Source organism: Vespa crabro, chromosome 2 (assembly GCF_910589235.1).
Source record: "Vespa crabro chromosome 2, iyVesCrab1.2, whole genome shotgun sequence".
Taxonomy (NCBI): domain Eukaryota; kingdom Metazoa; phylum Arthropoda; class Insecta; order Hymenoptera; family Vespidae; genus Vespa; species Vespa crabro.
The window spans coordinates 7,052,999-7,072,010 of NC_060956.1; the positions used below are offsets into that span (position 1 = coordinate 7,052,999).

The following is a 19,012-nucleotide window of genomic DNA, read 5'->3' on the forward strand; positions in this document are numbered from 1 at the left end:
TAATTGGACCGCTGCGAAAGAGTCTTAATTAGATATTAATTAGAAAGTTAGTAATGAGATTTCTTCTGTAATGCCAAAAATTATCTTAAAAGATTTTTCTCTCGTTTTTTTCTCTCTTTCCTTTTTTCTCTTTTCTGTTCTTTTCTTTAAAGAATTGTCAATACTGAGAAAATCTTTAGAAAAGTTGTTTTGCCTAATTGGTTAGTAAAGATTAAGGATTGTTTTCCGAATCCTTCGAGGAACTCTTAATCCTATTTGGGACCTACTTTTGAAGCATCCGTGAGAGAAAGTAAGAGGAGCAACTTGCTGGCTCCTGTTCTCACTTACTCACGTGCTTTCGAGAAAGTAAAATCTTCTTTCAACGTATAGTAGTAGAATCGCTTGACAGGGAGCAACATATATATATATATATATATATATATATATATATATATATACATATATACATATATATATAAAATGTCTCCCGATTTTCGTCCACCCATTATACTCCGAAACGAAAATCGTAGGATCATCGATGATGATACTTTTGTCAATCTCGAAATCAAATTTCATGGATAACAAATTTAACGAGATAAATATGTATGCATAATATTAAAAAGAAATATTGAAAGTCGTATATAGAAATTTCTTTCTTTTTCATTCCTATTTAAACTTGTTCGTTATTCAGTATTTTATATTAAATTAATACATATTCACCGATTTAACGATTTATTTTTATGAATAAAATCATATCTCTCTATTAATATTGCACGTCGAACAAATAATCGGCTTTTTATCTCATATATATTTCTTATATATGATCGTTAATTAATATTTACGATAAAAACTGGAAACCTGAAATTAACGACATTACATCGGAGTCGATGTCCTTTGACGATCCGATCGTTCGACGATTATTATACCGGATGACGTTGGTACACATACAGACAACACGCGAGGTCACCGATTAGATTTCACTCTTTTCGTGATGTCACCGTGAACATACGGATGATAATCATCACATATGAACGCGGAAACTTTCATTCACGATTCTCTCTCATAAGGGAAATTTTTTGCTTTTCGTTATTTTATTCTAATTTTTTTTTTTTTTTAATTTAAAACACGCTTTTTTTTCATCTAATCCTTCTCATTTCGAATTAGAAAAATATAAATAATATTTTCATTATATGATTATTTTGTAAATACGATCTTCGTTGTTTAATAATGATACTATTTCATTGAACTTGATTTTAATAATCCTCTTTCTCTCTCTCTCTCTCTCTCTCTCTCTCTCTATTTTCTTTAGTCTGTCTGGAACAAGGACCACCATGAGTTTACTTTAATTACCAAGTACAAATAGCTGAAAATAAATGTATACTCGTAGTCAACCTCACTATTTTGGATCTCGTATCAAAGCTGTTACTATTGTACATACGTTAATTATTAGTCTGAATGTAGCTTCAATTATTATTTGACTCTTCAATGAGTACATAGCATAGGATATCTACTCATTGGTAATACGACATCGGAAAACTTTATAGCGTAGGTGATTTGAGGCTTTTCTAGAATAAACAGAAAGTATAAACGATAAATGATAAGAAAAGAAAAGAAAAAAAAGAAAAGAAAGACAAAAAGAAAAGAAATTTTAATTTCATTCAAAAATATTTATAGATAATTAAATAAAATATCATTCCATTATCTATGTATAGAAATATGATATATACGATGGCAATGATTATATCCTAAATTACTCTAAATTCAAATATATAATGAATTTTTGCGATTGACATCAGAAAATTTCGAAATTAGAGTAGAAATTATCCAAATTATCGTAGAAATTAGATTCGTCCTGTTGCCAGACTATTTCTATCATTAGGGAGACTTGAATAATGTATTCTCATTAACTCACGATTTCACATTCAAGCATTTTGTTGCATTATCGCCCCCTATTACGCGTTGCCTACGTCATTTGTTTAACAAGTTCGATCATTTAATAAAGACTAAATATTATGTAGTTCGAATTTTATTCCGTAATTGAACGAACTGTTGATATACGAAGGAATAATACATAAACAATTGATTTGCTTGTTGACGATTTTAATTAATTAACTGTAAAAAAAAATAAATAATAATGAATGTTGTGAAATAATGTGAAATAAATTCAATAGAAAAAATGAAATAATAATACATATGCAAATAATTCATATGCAAATAATACATATGCAAAAGATATACTTTTCGAAAGCGATTCGCGATTCTTTCCATTTTTTTTAATTTTTTTTCTTTTTTCTTATGTTTTTTATTTTCAGAACTCGATCTTTTAATCGTACAAGATGCCTACATAACGTTTTACATATGTATGTATATCATATGTATATACATGCATATATACATTATAAATATATGCGATCGCAGAGACATTGGACTTTCGAGTTCACGGAGAAAGTTTTGCTCTAGCACTCGAACGCCTGCCGACCTATAGAGAGGCGTCTATATAAATAAAAGGAACGTCGATGATCTCGCTCTCCGTTTCGACCCAGTTTTTTTGCTGTATGCACCTTGCAGCTACATGGCATTCCTCTAAACGCAATCACTCCACCTTCCTAACGAAGAAAACGTTCAATTATTGGTGCATATTTGTGAGATTAGTAGATATTTAAATTATTCAATAAATATGTATTTTTCTTTCATTTCTGATTTACGATCATCGTACTATTATCTATTGTATAAGAGAGATAAAGAGAGAGGAAGAGAAAGAGAGAAAGGGAAAACGGGAAAAAGAAGGAGAGAGAGAGACCGAGAAAAAGAGAAAGAGAGAGAGAGAGAGAGAGAGAGAGAGAGAGAGAGAGAGAAAGAGAGAAAGAGAGAGAGGGTTATTTATTACGCATATTTAAAACCGTCATTCACTTTCGCTTTCATCATCTTGGAATAGAATTAGCACATATTTTCTATTTTCGTGATTGCAATGGCAGATTGTTTGGCTTATTTGAAAAAGCTGAAAGAGATATATTCTTATTGATTTAAAGTATCAATGGATAGTTGAAGAAAACAAAAACAAATTGAAAGAATTTTGAAAGAAAATGATCTCTCTCTCTCTCTCTCTTTCTCTCTCTTTTTATATATATAAAATAAAACGAGACAAGGAAAAAATGGTTGTCGTAGTCGCGAATAATCTCTCGCGTCGTCTACGTTCTGAATATATAATGTTATCTTGACACGCTTTCGCCCGTCCCATATAAACGTCACCTAAATCCAGGACTTCCTCTTCAAGAAACGCTCTTACTTTCTTCGTCGATTCCATCGGCGTAACATCGTCGCGCAACACGAGAACGCGTTTTAGTTCGTTTTGCAATGATCCACCCAGGTCAAATGTGTATGTGATTCACGTAATTGAAGGAACATTTGGGTCAAGTCTCTTCATTATTCTTTAATTAAAAATAACAAAATAATAGATTCATTTCAACATTCATATAGATATCTGTATATATAGATATATAGATATCTATATTAGATATCTATATAAATATCTATATAGATAACAAATATAGATATTTATATAGATATCTGATATCTACATAGATATCAGATATAGATATGCAAATATATATCTATATATATCTATATCTAGATATAAATATATATTTGTGTATCGATGAATTGAATATCTATGAATATATTATTTTGTTATTTTTTATATATTATTCGCCATCGCGATCATATAAATATATAATAGAAATACAATTTATTTATCGTAATAATATAAGAAAAATACTATTGTATTATAATATTAATATACTAATAGAAATATTATCATAAAACATTAATTCCTCGATTTATGCAAAGTATTCGTTTTATGAAACTTTTTTTATGTGGATAAATATTGCATAAATGATCAAGACTACCAGTACAAAAAAAAATATGCTACAGAGAAAATCTAATATATATAAATTATAAAAATATTTATTCCGCATAGGTTCATAAAATATATCATAAGATTGTATAAAAATCAAAATAAATATTATTCGTTGTCGTTATCGTATTTCTAGGCAATCAACTTTTTCTTTTTAATTGGCTCAAAGTCAAAGAACTCACTGAAAATCTCTTTAGGAATTGTCGACAACAAAGTAAATTTAATAAAGATTAAAGAAAAATATATTTTCTGTTCATTTAAAATTAAATCGCGAGCGCGAAACAAGGAGCGCGTATAAAAGCATCGTGTAAACGGTGAGTATAATTTATCGCGTATAAAAAGAAACGAAATCAATGGGCGGATGTAATATAATAGAAATCTAATTTCTTTTTATCATTGATTAAATGAAATATCGAATATAAAGAAATTGCTTAAATAAAAAACAATAATAAATATATAATTATACTGTAAATGTTATATGAACGTTTGAAGATTATATTAATTCAATCAGCAAAAATTAATTTTTTACAGATCTTTTTAATTTTCTTTGTAATAAAAATATAAATTAATCATAATAAAAGTATAAATTAATAGACATTCTTGTTTTCTATCATACAATACTTATTATTATTTCTCGTTTCTAATCAATGTTCTAACGTGATTAGAAAGCTTGAGAATTTATAAACAATACATATACAATAATTTTAAAACACATTACATGTAGATAAATTATGTATTAAAACGAATACTCACTCAAGAAATATTTCCAGAGAATATTATTAATAAGTGTTATGAGATTCAAGGATAAGTCGAAGAAGAAGATCGATATATACTTTTGTTCGTCATTCTCGGAGTTATGAAATTGAAACTAGAAGGCGTTTTGTCCATGGATAACGTAAAGCAAATATTGAGATACTATCTGATTTCACTGACATTTCTATCAGGCAAAATCGTGTTACTTCTTCGTATTTTGTCTTTTTTGTATTTTTTCTTTTTTCTTTTTTTTTGTTCAATTGATCCTTCTTGTCAAACTTTCACCGTTTGTTTTCTTTTTTCTTTTTTTTGGAACTTTTATATAATAATTGAAATGATATAATCTGCGATGTCATAAAGTTAAAAGAAAAAGTGACCTGAATAATTGTAAGGATTAATTAGAATTACTCTTACATGGTTTAACAAAGATGTAACGCATCGAATGTAAGGAAATTAATTCACTTGTTGTATCTTTCAATGAATAATACTTGCAACGAAATCGCAAAGCGGAGGACGGAAATGTGAAAAAAAAGAAAACAAATAAATAAATAAAATAAATGTGTGGCAAATTTGATTGTACGTAATACATGGCATGTCGAATCGATTGAACGATGTCGGGAGTCGATGTTGACGAAGAACTCGGTGTATATATTGCGTTGGTAGGTAGTCGTAACTTTTCGAAAGAGTCTCGCGAAATTTCTCTCATTCTCATTCTTTTCATGCTCCTTTTCGAGCGGACAATGGACGGACAAGGAGAACGCTCGGATCTTTGCTCTGCTACGAATAGTCGTCGTAACTAATAGCCTTATGTAGTTCTATAATTGCCGGGACACAAATTGGTCATGTTAAGAAGAAGAAGAAGAAAAAAAAGAAAAGAAGTAGTAAAAAAATAAAAAAATGAAAAATGGTAAAAAAGAAAGAAAGAAAGGAAAAAAGAAAATAAGGAAAAAAAGAAGTAGTTAATTCCGAAACAATAGTTATTATAATTTCGTAAGTTATTTGCGAAAGTTTCGACGATTTCGTTTCTCTTAAATGTTACAGCAAAACCGGTACTGTTGACTTGAGTCATCATTTAGGACATTTATTTGTCTACTATTCAAGTATCAAATATCTTGTCGGACTTTTATATCACATTTATATATATATATATAAAAGAATATACATATGTGCATCTGGATACGTCAAACGCATCCTACGCATACGCATTTTTCCCAATAAAATGTTTGTTCGTTTAATTCCGGCATTCTGTGGAAAATAAACTTTTGTGTAGGAACTTCCGATGGGAATTAGCAAATACGACTTCCTAATATAATGTTTCCGAGGCAAAGTTTCGAGAAATAGCTTGGAGATACCTCGTTGTTAGAGAAATTTATATGAACTGAGTTAAAAGCGTAAATCTTATAGTCTTGTTATAATCGAGTTAACAATGTAGAAATTCGTATTTGTAACATTGATTTCTTGTTGACATTTTTTCGAGTAACGTCTTTTGTTAATAACGAACATTGCAAATAATGAACATGTATACATATATATATATACTTGTATATATATATATATATATATATATATATATATATATATATAAATATATATGTATATATCATAAATCATAAGAGTATATAGAATGAATAAATTCAAGTGATTAATTGAAAATGACTTGTTCAAAGATTTCTATGATTAGCCTACTTCTTTTGATTTCATTCAAAATGATTCAGCCAACCTTATCCTCTCACATAATTTACCAATGGAGATCACAAATCCCCTCATAGTGGAAATTTCATAAAATTCTCCTTTCAATATCTACCGAGAATTTGAAAACAAGTAAAAAGGCAATCAAGTCGTACGAGTCACTGTATTAACGAGTATGGATCTATAATAATAAATTGAAATGATCACTATCGATAGAGATCTCCTTTATTGGTATGTAGTGTGTTAAGAATCCGCGTTATGTCATACGATCTTAGACTTTGGATATAAGTCTGATCTCGTAACATCCATGCATTCCACAAAAATGAGTTGTCTTTCTATCTTTTTTATTTTTTTCTTTCCCTTTTTTTCTACTGTTGGTGCGACCAAACCGGATACTATCGTTCCTTGAACGAGTGTAGTCATTTTTTTTTAAAGATGAGATCCTGGATCACTAAAAAGAGAAAAAAAGAATAAGTACAGAAGGATAAGAAAAAGAGGTGGTATCTCCTGATAGATTTTAAAACCAGCAGACAATTTTGTCGTGGTTCAGATCAAAGCAGAGAGAACAAGGAGACTAAGCGAGAGTCTGATGTTACTGTTGTTGGTCTTGCTGTCGTCGTTCATGGTGGGAGACATGCGAGAGAGTTTTATCGTGCGCTTACCGAAATGAAACTACACGGCTGGAGAAAGTGAGAGCCAACACGTTGTGAGTAAAGGTGGGCAACGACGAGCAACGACGAGCAACAACGAGAGTGTAGCCTTCAGTCCTGGAGTCATCCAGTCGAGAGAGGATAGAGATGGTGATGAGCCCTCGACCAAGCGCGGACTTCTCTGCCGCTGATTAGTTTGACAGATCCTTTGAGAGAAACACTTCTACTCTTTTAATATTGTTTTCTTTTCAAATTGGAATAAGAAGGAAAGTTTCATCGTAAAGATGACGAAGAGAACGAAGATCAAGTTTGAGGAAGGAAAGAGAAGAAGTCTTTAAAGGTCGAGGGTTTCAAAATATCAATTCTTTCTTAGTTTCTTTTTATTTTATTTTATTTTATTTTACTTTATTTTTTATTTATTTATTATTTTTTTCATTAAAATCGTCTTATCGATCATAAATACGTGATTTTTTTTTATGTGATTGTGCGTAGAAGAGTCGAAAAAGTGTGCTTTCGGTGATTTTGATTTTTTTCCTCTATCCTTCTCTTTCTCTCACTCTTCGTTTTTTTTCTTTTTTTTTTTTCATTCGACGAAATACATAGTGTTTCTGATCAAGTCCAGTGATTTTCTCATCGGTTCGATCATTAATCGGAAATATGGCTCGATCTTGATTAAGATCGTGTCACTTGTGTCACATATGTGTTAACTTATGATCGTGTCCAATCGAGTTAGAAGAAGAGTAAGTGGTGATAGTGTTGGTGAAGAAGAAGAACAAGAAGAAGAGGAAAGAAAACAAGAGGAAGGATTATTGTTACAAAGAAAATTTTATCTCCTTTCGTTCGATTTTCCAAGAGTATTGGATACTATAGTGACTCTAACGAGAGTGACTCTCTACTCGAAAGAGACCAAGAGAAATCCAGAAAAGGTCAGGTTCGCGTAGGCTGCACGGAAGATCGACTTCGATCTCTTCCAACTCGGTGAGTCCTCCTCGCTTTCTCAAGTCTCTGATTGTTTCTTTTCCTTTCTATCTATCTATCTATCGTTATATTTGTCCATTTATTTGTGGACAATTCTTACAAGAACAAAAAGAAATTTTTGAAAAATGTTAAAAAAATTTTTATTTAATTCATATTTGACAGCACAAGGATCGTTAAGTTCTATATTTATTCTTTATATTTATCATGGATTCAACTTTTTAAAAGATATTTAGAGTGAAAGTGAGATCATCTAGCTACGTTTTAATGCTTTAAAAGAAAGCCTAACGATTTGATACCTACGAAAATAACCCGGAATATCGGTGATTTTAATGCTCGAACAGGCAATTTTATTGGATCTAAGAAAAATCATCGTAAGATTTCCATTGACATCCTAAATTATTTATAATTATAGATTATAAATAATTAGATAGATTTTTATGCTTTAAACGATATTCATGTGTATTAATTAAGAGGTGGAATCGGCCATTTAAAAGATTTTTTTATTAAAATTATTGAAAATTTCCATTCGATTGATATTTTAATCGATGAAAGTAAAGAAACGAAAATAAACGAAGATTAATTCGATCGACGATCGATTCGTCATTTTTTAAGTTTCTAGTCTCGTAGCTAGTGAAAGTATTTCCGGTATTCTCCAAAACGAAGCGCTTACGATGGTACCACATTAAAGATGCGCGTGTTTCGATGGCCGATGTATGTACACGGATTGTCTAAACGGCACTCCTCCTTTACGTAACAGAATACGAAGGGATTTAATGGAGAAACGTAGCGCGGAAATAGAAACCAGTTTGAATCTTCCCCGATTTCGAATCGATATATAAATATACATATCGAAATATACATCGATGTATATATATATATATATATATATATATTTATTTATTTATTTATTTATACATACATACACATACACATATCGAACTTTCGACTTTTTTTATAGAGTCTTCGCTCGTTTCGATGGATAGTTATCTGGAATAGAATTGTATAATATACACATTTTTTGTATTCGTGTGTTACTATGTGATATGTATATAATATAGATGCTATGCGATATATATTATTTTATTTATATGCGAATCATATGCATTTATCGATATTCGTAATAGTATCTATATTAAAAATTTATATCTTATTTATTTGAATCAGATTTGTTAAGCTTTGATTGAAATTAATTATATCTATCTATTATACATTATTTGTCTACGTTTAATATTTGATTATAATACACTTATTTTTATGTATGATTATGTTTGATTATAATGTTCTTGTTCTTTATCTGTATTAACTGATTAATATAAGTATACAAGTTGCACAAACTCGATCAAATTCAATTATCTAATTCACAACTACTCGTGATGAGAGAAAGTCATAGAGACTGGACAAAGTTATTAATGTTATCTCCTCTTTTCTCCCATTTTTTTTCTTTTTTTCTTTCTTTTTTTTTTTTTTACCTTGAAAGATTATAAAAGACATTTTCCTTTTTATGAAGGCGAAAGCATACAGTTTTTATTACCAATCTCCTTAATACAACGATCTTTATTAATCATCGATATCTTTTTTCTCTCTCTCCCTCTTTATTTTTGATTATTAATTACTTGCCAATGAGTAAGTACTTAATGACAGTAAAAGATAAACTATCAAATGCCGTGTGAAAAGAATTCGTTACACAATGGAAAGTATTCGTCACGAAGATGGTATCAACGAATTAGACCGAGAAGAAGCGTACTCTTTCAAGGCCACGAGAAAGAAGTGAAGCTCTGACATCGTGATTTCTTCGAACCGGTTCCTTTGGAGTAAAGAAACTGGCCCTCTAGAGAAGGGAAGGAATTCGAAACGATTTCGATAATGTTTAAGAGACCCGGAATATCTAAATACCGTTAAGAAAGCTAAACTATTTTCACGAAGGAGAGATAATATACCTAAAGAAAAAAAGGAATAAAAAAAGAAAAAAAACAAAAGAAAGAAAGATAAAGAACTTTTACTTGAAACGATTCTCACGAGATGATTATTTACGATATTAGCTTATCCTGATCAGAATATTCTCATTATTATCACGGAGAATAGAAAATGTAAAGAGGTGAAGAAAAAAAAGAGAAAAAAGATAACACAACATAAAAAATTCTTCTTACGTTCTATGAGAAAGTTTGGTGAGAATCTTAAATTTTCGTTAGTTTCATTTTGGGACAAGACAACAAGGAGACAGACGAAGACACGATTTGGGCGAAAGTGAAGGAGGCACGTTCCTCGTTGGAGAAAGTAACAGATCACGTTCTCGATGCCGGTTCGATCAGAGAATTCGGAATCCTCTTTGGAGAGATATTCGAAAAGTACATCGGTTAAAAGAAACAGAAAAGGAAAAAGAAAAAAGAAGAAAAAAAAAGATCTGAAAATGTGAGGGTGGGGGTTGTGGCTATTTCTGGAAAGGGAAAGACGGTTGATATTATGTTAACGTGTAAGTTATACGTTTACATGTTTACTGGTATAACTCTGTGTGTGTGTATGTGCCTGTCCGCGCACGCACGAGCAAACGTTACCACTTATATCGAAGCTTTCACGAAGCGCCAACGAACAGCTGGAAAACGAAGAGGTGCAATTACGTGCCACGAACACGGTGTGTCCTGGTGTGGTGATACGAGTCAGAGAAGAAACTCGGTACTTTCGTTCGGTGTTGTTGTATATGCCAGTTAGAACCAGCTAGACACGGGACCGGTGAAAGTCCCGTGAGTTTCGAGCCCTCTTTGACTTTTTGCTTTTTTTGTTTATTTATTTATTTTTTTTTTCATTCGTTTTTTTGGTTCTCTTTTTCTCTTTCATTTTCTCTTTTTCGTCTTTTTTTCTTTTTTCTTTTTATTTCCTTTTTATATATTTCAGAAAAAATTATCGACGCAAAGTCATTTCAATCTTTCATAAAATTAATTTATTTTCTATCTGATAGAGAGATAGATTTCTATTTCAGATGAATGATATATCTATCATTTATCATTCATCTCATATGATCTTTTTGTTCAATTTTCATTTCAACATAATTAATTTCTACTTGGTAATAAGCAAGAAAAGTTCTAAAACTAACGTACTCTTAGTAAAATTTCAGACTAGATTGTCTTATCTTATTTCATATCCTTGTCTTTTATTCGTATTTTCTTATGTCGCACAATGAAGAATGAAAGAAAGAAAAGAAGAAAGGAGCATGATTACTTGAATCTCAATATCTCTATATTTCGTTCCACTTTCCTACGACTAATATTCTTTCTATCTTCTTTAAAACAATCGATCGAATATCTTCTCCATTTATCTACACGAATACTTATAAATCTACATGTATAATATATATTACATGAATTCTATTTATGTTGGTACTTGAGAATTAGCAAACAATTATTAGTAGGTAGTTAATTTCAAACAATGTCTTTGTGTTATTACGTTACTCGATCGTGTACTATTTCGATTCAATATAATTCTCGATCTTCCGTTTAAAATGCAATAGAAACTGGATCAAGAGAAAGATCTCCTTTCGCCAAATAATTTATGCTAGTGTTAAACTGTAAGAGATGCTCCGATTAAGGTAACAACGATGCTGATAAGCGTTACCTACTGCATAACGATCGACTACTCTCTCTCCGCGTTCTATACCATGTCTTCTTTGATGAAAAAAGAAAAGAAAGGATAACAAAGAAAAGAAGGAGGAGGAGGAGAAGAAGAAGATGAAGAAGAGTGTCCGAGAATTGTGCTCAGCCAGTCGTAACTTCCGTCGAGCGGGTGGCACCGCGTGAACGTGAACTTCACACTGTCGTGCACGCAAGAAGTGCACTTTCACTTCTGGTGGATTCACGCGGCGAACGGAGAGCCAATGACCTACTAACACATCGAACCGAGTCAGAAGCCGGTCGATCGTACTCGACAAGGCCGTTCGATCCTGTCCCGTTCATCATCGTCACTTTTACACGAAATTCCATTGGCTTCCTTGTACTCGAAAAATTACACAAAATTTCTTTTCTTCTTCTTCTTCTTCTTCTTCCTTATTCTTATTCTTTACGCCGCCATTTTTTCTCGAACCGTTTTCTAATTTCGTTTCGCTCGCCTTCTCCGTTACGTTATTACGAGAGGGAATAATTGTTAAGTCGTTAAATTAGCCATGAACAACGCTAGTGATTAGTGTGGCTGGCACGGGTCAGGATAACATTGGCAACAACAAACGATAATCTTCTCTCGTGATTGGGACGGATGCTGACACCGAATCCAACTCCAAAGCTCTCTCTCTCTCTCTCTCTCTCTCTCTCTATCTATCTATCTATGTATTTGTCTTTCTTTCTCTCTTTGTTTACCAAGAAGAATGAATGTCTTTACTTTCGCTCGTTACGGCTCGAATTGTGACGCAAACCAGATTTCGCTATCTCTAAGTCCTTCGTACGAAGGAAGTATCCTTTCGTCTTCTCTATTAATTCTCGAAACTTTTCGATCGACTTTCCAACTGCACGATGACTCATTGGAAACGATTGTACGCTTTTTCTGAAAATTAATTAACATGTTTTATTCTACAAATCATGTTGAAAATTTTTTAAAGAAACGATCGATAAGTATTTTTATCAAATAACCGAGCAAAATGAATCGTTATAAAATCAAATTTTTTATAGAATTAAATTTTATATAGGATTAATTTTCTCTGTTTTCAGAAAGTAAACAATGGGGTTGACGACGAAGTGCCATTGGTTTTTCATAGGACTGGTTCTCGTACTCTCTTCGAAGAGCCAGGCCAGCCAAGACACTGATCGTCCAAAAAAATTCCATCTTGAAAGGATCGATACCGTTATGATTCCGTTACATACTGATACAAGTGATAATAATCGAACTACCGAACGGATTTTAAATCCAATTCGTAAACGAAGATACGTTCGTTTTCCCAGTGGTCCAGGTGGATATGTTTATGAATCTAGTGGCTCGGCTATTGGTCCAAGAAACGTTGGAACTTATCCAGCTGCACGTTTTGGACCCCAACCACAATTTTCATCACCTTGGAGGCAGTATAAGTCCCTTTGGAGAAGTCCCGTTTCTGAATACTCCAGACCGGTGATGGGTCATCGAACTCCGAGGTTGATATTCCGTGACAACGATTTTCTACCGCCTGCTGGTGGAGGAACTACGACTTTCTTTCAATCCAATCAGTTGCCTGACTTTGAGGATGACGTTAGAGGTAAAACAACATTTTTCTTTGTATTAATCATTAACTGTTTCTTTCTATATGTTCCGTTACATTAATTCATTCACCGTAAAATACGTTAAAATTGTATATTATTATTTTCATTCTATTTCTTTTCATATCAATTCAAAATTCTGGGTTTCTACATTGGAATATAATTCTCATAAACTTTCAAAAATCTTTTTAATTATTGTTATATTAATAATATAAAAATAAAAAAATAAGTAATACAAATTTCGATAATTAAATAAATTATAATTATAAAAATAATTAATTTAATAATTAAATAAATTTAAAATATAAATAAGAAAAATTTTTCTTTCAATTTGAAATACCAAGTTTTTATGTTGAAAGAAAATTCATATAAATTTTCTAACATTCTTTTAATTATTATTACGATAATGATTTTCATTCAATGTCATTTCAATTTCAAATTCTAAGTATTTATATCGAAAAAAAATTTTTCTAAATTATGTAATAAGAACAGATTTCCAACGATTTGATCTCTTCGATTCTTAAAGTTAATAATTTTTTCTCGATACCATACGCCATCTTGTGGTGTATATACGATGAATAATTCGAACACCTAGTTATAATATATTCCGTAATATTGAATTATCAACAATGAAAACGTTCGAATGATAATGAAGATTTCTGTAATTTCTATTTAGAATAAAAAAATTGATCTTGGTTTACGTGAGTAAGATCAATAAATATCGTTTGATAAGAGATTACTTTAGCGTTTCATAGATCTTTTCTTTCAGATCATCGAAAGCAAACGTTAGAAGATTATCCCAGACTGGAAACAGGTAGGGTTCATAGTTTGTAATAAAATCATTTCACGGTTCATCGAATTAATTAGATATAGTGTCAATTAAAAAAAAAAAAAGAAGAGAAAAGAAAAAAAAATGAAAAGAAAAAGAAATGAACGATTTGCGCTTGGTAATTAATTGTTTAGAGAGAAGCGAAAGTAGCATCGGTGTTTGATAATTTCCGGCTTTGTGTCTATCGAACGATTTCTTCGTTATCCTGTCACGTAGCCTAACACGTTCATTGTGAACTCTCTTATTAGTAATGTAATAACACACAGGCTTTACACTAGGTAGCTCTTAAAAGAGAGTCGTATTCACGAAATCTTACGCAGATTCACAGAGTCTAGACTTGGAGTAATCGAACGATCGACGATCAAATTGTTTGCTTTATTTTGTCTCAATGTATTTACTAGATAGAGGGATGATCAGAGAGAGAGAGAGAGAGAGAGAGAGAGAGAGAGAGAGAGAGAGAGAGAGAGAGAGAGAGAGGGAGGGAGAGAGAGAGAGAGCGAGAAAGAGAGAAAAGTTTCCAATATTTTGTGCAGAATCGCGTCAAGAGAAAAGACCGCTTTGGAAGGGCGACGATACTTTGTGCTCCGACGGACGAACCTGTGAATTTTTTCTAATGTGCTGGATGTCCGCTGGCTTATTGGACGGCAGTTGCGGTGGCATTATGTTCGCTTGTTGTCACCGAAAAGATCCTAAAGCTATCTCCGATTCTAACTTCCTCGAGACGCCTCGAGATCAATCTCAACCGCTTCCGCTGGATACGTACACGGACGCTACCAATGACGATCGTAAGTCCTTCTCCCCATAAAAAAGCATGCCACCAACTTCATCGTATCTCTTAGGGTTCGGTAAAAAAAGGAATAAAAAAAATTCAAGTAAGATCATTCGAGCACTCTGATCTCAAGCACATTCATTATTCTTTCCCCTTCGCCCTTTTTTTACTTTTACTTTTTCTTTTTCTATTTTTATTTCTCTTATTTCCCATTAATTTCTTCTTTCATTGTTGATCATAATTCATCGATCATATCGATCGATTCTCTTCGAATAATAAATGATTCCTTTTTTCGATTTTCACTCTACGTTGTATACTCATGTGTCTATTCGTTCTATTCTAATTTCTTCTTTCTCTCTTTCTTTATATCGTACATATCTATCTATGTGTGCATGCATGTATGTATGTATGTATGTACATGTGATTCTTCTTCTTCGTTCACTTTTTTTATCGTTGAATCTTCTATTCTCTGACAATTATAGAATAATGTTAATTTGCATGTTTTTCGCTGGTCAAGTTTATACTTGCGTGCATACCTGTATACGTGCACCTTTTACTTCTATTCACTTTCTCCTTCTTCCACTTTCGATCGACTCTTCGATATTCTTTCATTTGAAAAGAGGCCACTTTGAAAACGAGTTCCGACAAGCTGAAGTTTTATCGACGTTTCTAATCCTAATCACTCGTTCTTTACTGGTTCACTGTTTTGTTAGAATAAAATATTGAGTTTGTGTGAACGAGCTCATATCGTTGATCGTTCGAAACGATGTAAAAAATAAAGGAATTAGAAACCGAGATTCAATTGAAGCCGTCGATTCGTTCTATCTTACGAGTCAAGTAATAACAATATAATAATAGTAATAATATAATAATAATAATAATAATAATAATAGTTTACCGCGAACATAGTAAATTATATTCTTTACACAATCGTCGATCATGTTCATTGTAAAACATGATATCGATTTTCTAATCGTACGATCGTTAAATCAATGAACCATTGAAAGTTGAAATCGAATAGTTTTTGCATGCCTTTTGGATGTATTATACCAATGAAGATCTTTAAAAACAAAAGGGAAACTTTCTGCGGAATTTACTCCAAGTCTAATTCGGTGATACTAATATTGCAATTAGGCTCTTGTTCGTAGATACGTAAATACGTAAGAATTAATTTCGCGTAAAAATTCTAAAAAAAGAAAAAGAAAAGAAAAAAGTAGGTAAAAGTACGAAAATAATTTTTTTTAGGATAAATAAATCTTTTAAAAATATATAATTAATAGAAATGATTGTATAATATATTAAATTTATCTGTGTACTTTTGTATGTATGTATATTTATGTACAATATATTTATTCTAAAAAAGAGTTTATATTTCATAGGATTAATTTAGTAAAAAAAAGTGTGTGTGTGTGTGTGTGTGTGTAAGAGAGAGAGAGAGAGGTTATTGTGTCTTTATGGAGAGGAAAAAAATAGAATTAAAATTTCAGATTGCGGTATACCAGTTTCGAAGCAAACAGCACAAAGAAGAATCGTTGGTGGTGACGAAGCTGGCTTTGGAAGTTTTCCTTGGCAGGTCAGCTTTAAAAAACACGATAAATACTTTCCTTTTATTACCAACATATATTACTGTATTTGAAAATTAAAAATTAAAAAAAAAAGAAGAGAAAAAGGAAAAATAAATAATATTCTTTTTTATTTAGGCTTATATACGAATAGGATCCAGTAGATGTGGTGGTACATTAGTCAATCGGTACCATGTTGTAACAGCTGGTCATTGCGTAGCCAAGTGAGTGAAAAGAACAGAACCTACGTCAAATAGATAAAATCAAATTGACATTTTGATACTAATCATTTATATATATATATATATTTTTTTTCTTTTCTTCCCTTCTTTTTTTTTATACTACGTTTATCAGAGCTTCGGCACGTCAGGTACAAGTTACCCTTGGAGATTATGTGGTCAATTCAGCGAGCGAATCACTACCTGCTTACACTTTTGGTGTCCGAGAGATTCGAGTTCATCCTTATTTTAAATTCACACCACAAGCTGATAGGTAAATACCAAATCAGTAATCCCAAAAAAGTCCGTAATCTTTTCGCTTATTTTTTTTTCTTCTTGTTTCTCTCTCTTTTTTTTTTTTTTTTTTTTTTTTTTTTTTTTTTTTTTTTTTTTTTTTTTTTTTTTTTTTTAATCATCTACTTGTTCTCAGATTCGACGTAGCAGTGCTCAGATTAGATCGGCCGGTTCATTACATGCCACACATTTCGCCAATTTGCCTGCCAGAGAAAAACGAAGACTTTTTAGGTCAATACGGTTGGGCTGCTGGATGGGGTGCTCTTCAAGCTGGTAGACCATACCGATATCATTATCGTTGTTATTAAGTCCGTCTTTTACCTTAAGGAAGACAATAACATCTCTCATTTACATAGGTTGTTCCTAATACATGGACCATATATATATATATTTGATCGTACATTTTAGGAACAACCTGTACAACGAATGAACTAACTTATTCCTTTTAGAAACAGAATCCTTATTGAACATTTTAGGTTCGAGATTACGGCCAAAGACACTTCAAGCAGTCGATGTACCAGTGATAGACAATCGCATTTGTGAAAGATGGCATCGTTCGAATGGTATCAACGTGGTCATCTATGATGAGATGATGTGTGCTGGGTATCGTAGTGGTGGTAAAGATTCCTGTCAAGTGAGTGAATTCATATATATATATATATATATATATATATATATATATATATATATATATATATATATATATATAAAATCAGATAACCCACTCCTCATTTAATTGAATTGAATTTTTATATTTTTGAATATTTTATCAGGGCGACAGTGGAGGTCCTTTAATGTTGGAGAAAACAGGAAGATGGTACCTCATAGGAATCGTATCAGCTGGTTACTCCTGTGCTCAACCAGGACAACCAGGGATTTATCATCGTGTAGCAAAAACAGTCGATTGGATAACTTACGTTATTAATTCGTAGCATCAACATGGATTCAATTGTTTTTCTATCGTTATTTTTTGTGTGCATCATGAACTTTGCATGACACAAAGTTCTTGAATGAAGATCGAGAATTTATTCGCAAAGGAAGTCTGTCTTCGAAATCCAAGAACCTCAAACGTTCAGTAATAAAAGAAGACAATAAGTTTGTTCGTCAAAGACACTCGTAGGAATGATCCATTATCTATTTCCTTTACGTGATACGCGTTGAGATTTATGTTTACGATTATAATCTCAGCCATTTTTTTTAACGAGAATTATTGTAAATATTCGAAGGAGTTATAAATAATACAGCATTAATTTAAGTTAATTTTTGAAGGCACTCGAAGTCGAGATTAATCGAGATTAATCGTGTTTATTCGATTACGCGTTATATCAATTGTACGGGTGTGATATTTGTTTTGTAATAACGCTTAATAAATCTTCTTTTTCTTTTATGTATATATATATATATTCCTTTTTATTTTTATTATTTTTTGATATCCAATCAATTAAATATCTTACGCAAAGATTAATTTCATAATTTGATTATTAATCCCATAATTTGAAGATTGGTGGTGGGATGTAGTTGGAAAGGAAGCAAAAGAGAGGTACGAAAATTACAAATAAAACACGCATAAATTTTTTTGTACGTTAAAAACATATCGTTCCTTATTTTGACATCCACTATTTTTTCAACACAAGCTATAATAGCGTCGCAAATAAATCAACGCGTTTTTAAGTATTTCTATATCTCGTTTGCATTAGAATAAGTACACATTTATTATCTTGACCGCGTTAATGTTAAGTGCATTGCGACAACGAACGATTCGCTATTTGCTTGTCGGTCAATTCCATCATTGTTGTTTTTCTTTTTCTTTTATTTATTTATTTTTTTTTTCTTTTTTTTTTTTCTTCTATGCACGAGGTTCTTCGTGTTTTATCATTATCACCTATTATAATACATTAAGGATAAACGATACCAGTTATAAAAAAAACTCGTGAAATCGTTCAACTTTTCGAATTAATTATTATCGATTTTAAGTTAACAAAAAATATAACTGGATAGATCGAATTGTTGAATTTTCAAATAAATGCAAAGCTATCGGGAAAGCATAAATATGTATATGTGTGTATGTATATATATATATATATATATATATATATATATTATTAATATATAATAATATATATATATATAATAATATATATTATATATATATATATATATATTATTAATAT

At 31.3% G+C, this 19,012-nt stretch overlaps 1 protein-coding gene and 1 long non-coding RNA gene across 2 annotated transcripts; one reads left to right on the forward strand and one right to left on the reverse strand.

The window, feature by feature from the left end:
• Positions 1–9,142: 9,142 nt before the first annotated feature.
• Positions 9,143–18,755, forward strand: LOC124421829 (serine protease 42-like). The gene is made up of 9 exons (XM_046957473.1): positions 9,143–13,168; positions 13,939–13,983; positions 14,532–14,783; positions 16,255–16,340; positions 16,468–16,553; positions 16,672–16,821; positions 16,978–17,114; positions 17,318–17,475; positions 17,615–18,755. Exons 1-9 carry the CDS (start codon positions 12,661–12,663, stop codon positions 17,771–17,773), a joined length of 1,581 nt encoding a protein of 526 aa, XP_046813429.1. The 5' UTR covers positions 9,143–12,660; the 3' UTR covers positions 17,774–18,755.
• On the reverse strand, positions 16,893–17,414 carry LOC124421830. The gene is made up of 2 exons (XR_006941728.1): positions 17,126–17,414; positions 16,893–17,044 (listed from the first exon to the last, which is right to left on the reverse strand). It is a non-coding gene; the product is annotated as an uncharacterized LOC124421830 (long non-coding RNA).
• Positions 18,756–19,012: the final 257 nt, after the last annotated feature.